At 36.4% G+C, this 2471-nt stretch overlaps 1 protein-coding gene across 1 annotated transcript; it reads left to right on the plus strand.

Annotated features, from left to right (window-relative positions):
• Nucleotides 1-231: 231 nt before the first annotated feature.
• LOC104956446 (uncharacterized) lies at nucleotides 232-1713 on the plus strand. Its single transcript, XM_010783928.1, has 2 exons — nucleotides 232-331; nucleotides 553-1713. Exon 2 carries the CDS (start codon nucleotides 562-564, stop codon nucleotides 1453-1455), a length of 894 nt encoding a protein of 297 aa, XP_010782230.1. The 5' UTR covers nucleotides 232-331; nucleotides 553-561; the 3' UTR covers nucleotides 1456-1713.
• The last annotated feature ends 758 nt before the right edge of the window (nucleotides 1714-2471 follow it).

A 2471-nucleotide genomic window follows, 5' to 3' on the forward strand; every position in this document is an offset into this window, starting at 1 on the left:
ACACAGAATTAATGAAGTATAACTAACTTGGACCTTGATCCACTTTTCTTCCTCAATGTGCCGCCAAAAATGTTGACAAGGGGGATGTGTATGGCCCAAAGAAGAAAGCCATTTAAGTTTTTTCCCTAATTCACACTTCCTCATGGGGACAGGTTTGATATTAAGAAAAAGGTTTGATATTAAGAAAAAGGTTTGATATTAAGAAAAACATTGCACAATGACCCACAGCATCTCTGTTCTCTATATAAAGGCAGCTGACCTGTGGTAAGTACAACAGACTTCAGCAGATCAGTTGACTTCTTACAGCCTATCATTCACTGTCAGCAGACACGTAAGTGTTCATCAATATAATACGTGTGTGACTTACTTTACCAGATTGACTGTCTTCAGAATGCAGAATTAAAAGGAAATGTAATTTTTATGTCATTATGGTGATCAATGTTTAATAATTTATAATTTTTCTATTATTCAAATGGGAGCTCACCTGAACAGGAAAATGAATGCATATAACTTGTGCTTTGTATTTAATCATGATGTGTCATTTGATTGCAGTTTACCACAATGGCCAAACACATCACAAAGGCATACATCACAGATCTTCAAGTGTCCCTGAATCCAGCTGAGGAGCAATTCTACCAATCAGAAAGCTTCAACAAAATCAATGTCGATCTGAACAAAGGACCAAGAGGAAATGCCATCTATCTTTGGTACAAACATGGATCAGAGCCGATCACAAAGGTTCAAGTTTCCTTCAACGAAAATATGGCTAAAGGTTTGATCGAAGCAGGGTACACACAGATCTACAAAGATCTCAATGCTGGAGCAGGAGGTAATAACCTCTACCTTTGGTACTCCAAAGGGACCGGAGAGTTTGATACTCCCATAGTGGAAATCACTGTCACTGCGGATCCACACAATGAAGCTCCAAAGTTTGGTGTTGGTTATGAGAGAGTGTCCTGTGATCTGAACCGCGTGGCTGGTGGTAACTGGATCCACTTGTGGCTGAAGAGAGAGAAACAAACCTACATCTGTGATATCACTGCCACTGATTCCTACGGATTAGACACCGACTACTTTCGCGATGGCTACATCCGTATGGATGAAGATACTAACAGAGGTGCAGATGGAGCCTATGTCTTCATCTGGTACCGTCGGACCACGGACCCCGAGAAGGCACTCAAAGATCTGCAAGTCTCCATCAATGATAGTCAGCATCAGAGCTATCAGCAGCAACAGTACCATCCAGTGAGTGTTAACCTGAACGAGGGGACCGGAGGTAAACCAGTGTACATGTGGTACAAGAAAGAGGGATCCAACCAACCCATTAAGAGCATCGCCCTGCTGCTCAACACAGATTTGGTTAAAGATTATGAGAAGCATGGTGTCACCGTTATCGAGAGAAATCTCAATGAGTGCAACAATGGCTGCACTGAGTACCTGTGTTTCTATCAGTAAAGGCAGAGAGTTCTGAACACTCACTGAAGTAGAAAGCAGAGTCCATTTATGTTTGTTAAATCATTTGGTAAAAATATTTTCTCTCTACATTTCTCTATATAAAACAATGTGATTAATATATAACAGTAATAATAATGAAAATATATACTGTAAGTATCAAGGCTAAATTAATTATATTATTTAACTCTGTCAATAAAAACTAATCAAATCATTTCAAGAACAATGTTAATGAATGATTGAGTATTAAGGCCCTGTTTCACTTTATACTGCATGTTCTGCTTTTCAATAAAGACAAATCTGCATGTGAAATTATTTTGCCTCCGACTCTCTTCAATAGAAACATCACTTGAGTCTTTTATTGTGTGGAGAAAGTACTCTTTTACTAAATTAAAAGTTGCAGATAAAAAAGTATGTGATGAAAAAAGTATTGCATTGACAATTTTACTTAAAGTAAAAGTAACGAAGTGCTAGCAAAGATCAAAAATATATATAGAAATAAACACAAAATGTCACGTTTTAGAAAATTTGTTATCGTATTATTGAATTATGATTATTGATGCATTATTAATGCACATAATTTTTTTATGTTGCAGCTTTTTATTATAATTACTACTTGGTAGCTTGTGAATTTCAACAAAATATCAGCCAAGTAAAATCTTTATTGCGGACATTCATCCTAATTGTTTGTTAATCATTTTGTAATTATAATCAGAATCTTCAAGTAACTTAAAGCATCGAATACGTGCAGATTGGTAAAAAGTACAACAGCTAAAGAGTTTACAGGGGCAGGAAATGTTACTTTAAAAATTATAATACAACTCCCTAAAAATTGTGCTTAAGTTATTTACTGGATTAATTGTACTTAGTGACTTTGAAACACTGTGGTCTTATGTGCACAAACTCATCGGTCATGATGATATGACGTGGCCTGGTGCAGGACAGGGTAGTTTTAGCCTTTGATTTGCACATCTGAACCAAGGATTCTTTTTTGGTGCATATATTATATATTTGATATA

This window comes from Notothenia coriiceps, unplaced genomic scaffold (genome assembly GCF_000735185.1).
Source record: "Notothenia coriiceps isolate Sejong01 unplaced genomic scaffold, NC01 NC01_scaffold00026071, whole genome shotgun sequence".
Taxonomy (NCBI): Eukaryota; Metazoa; Chordata; class Actinopteri; order Perciformes; family Nototheniidae; genus Notothenia; species Notothenia coriiceps.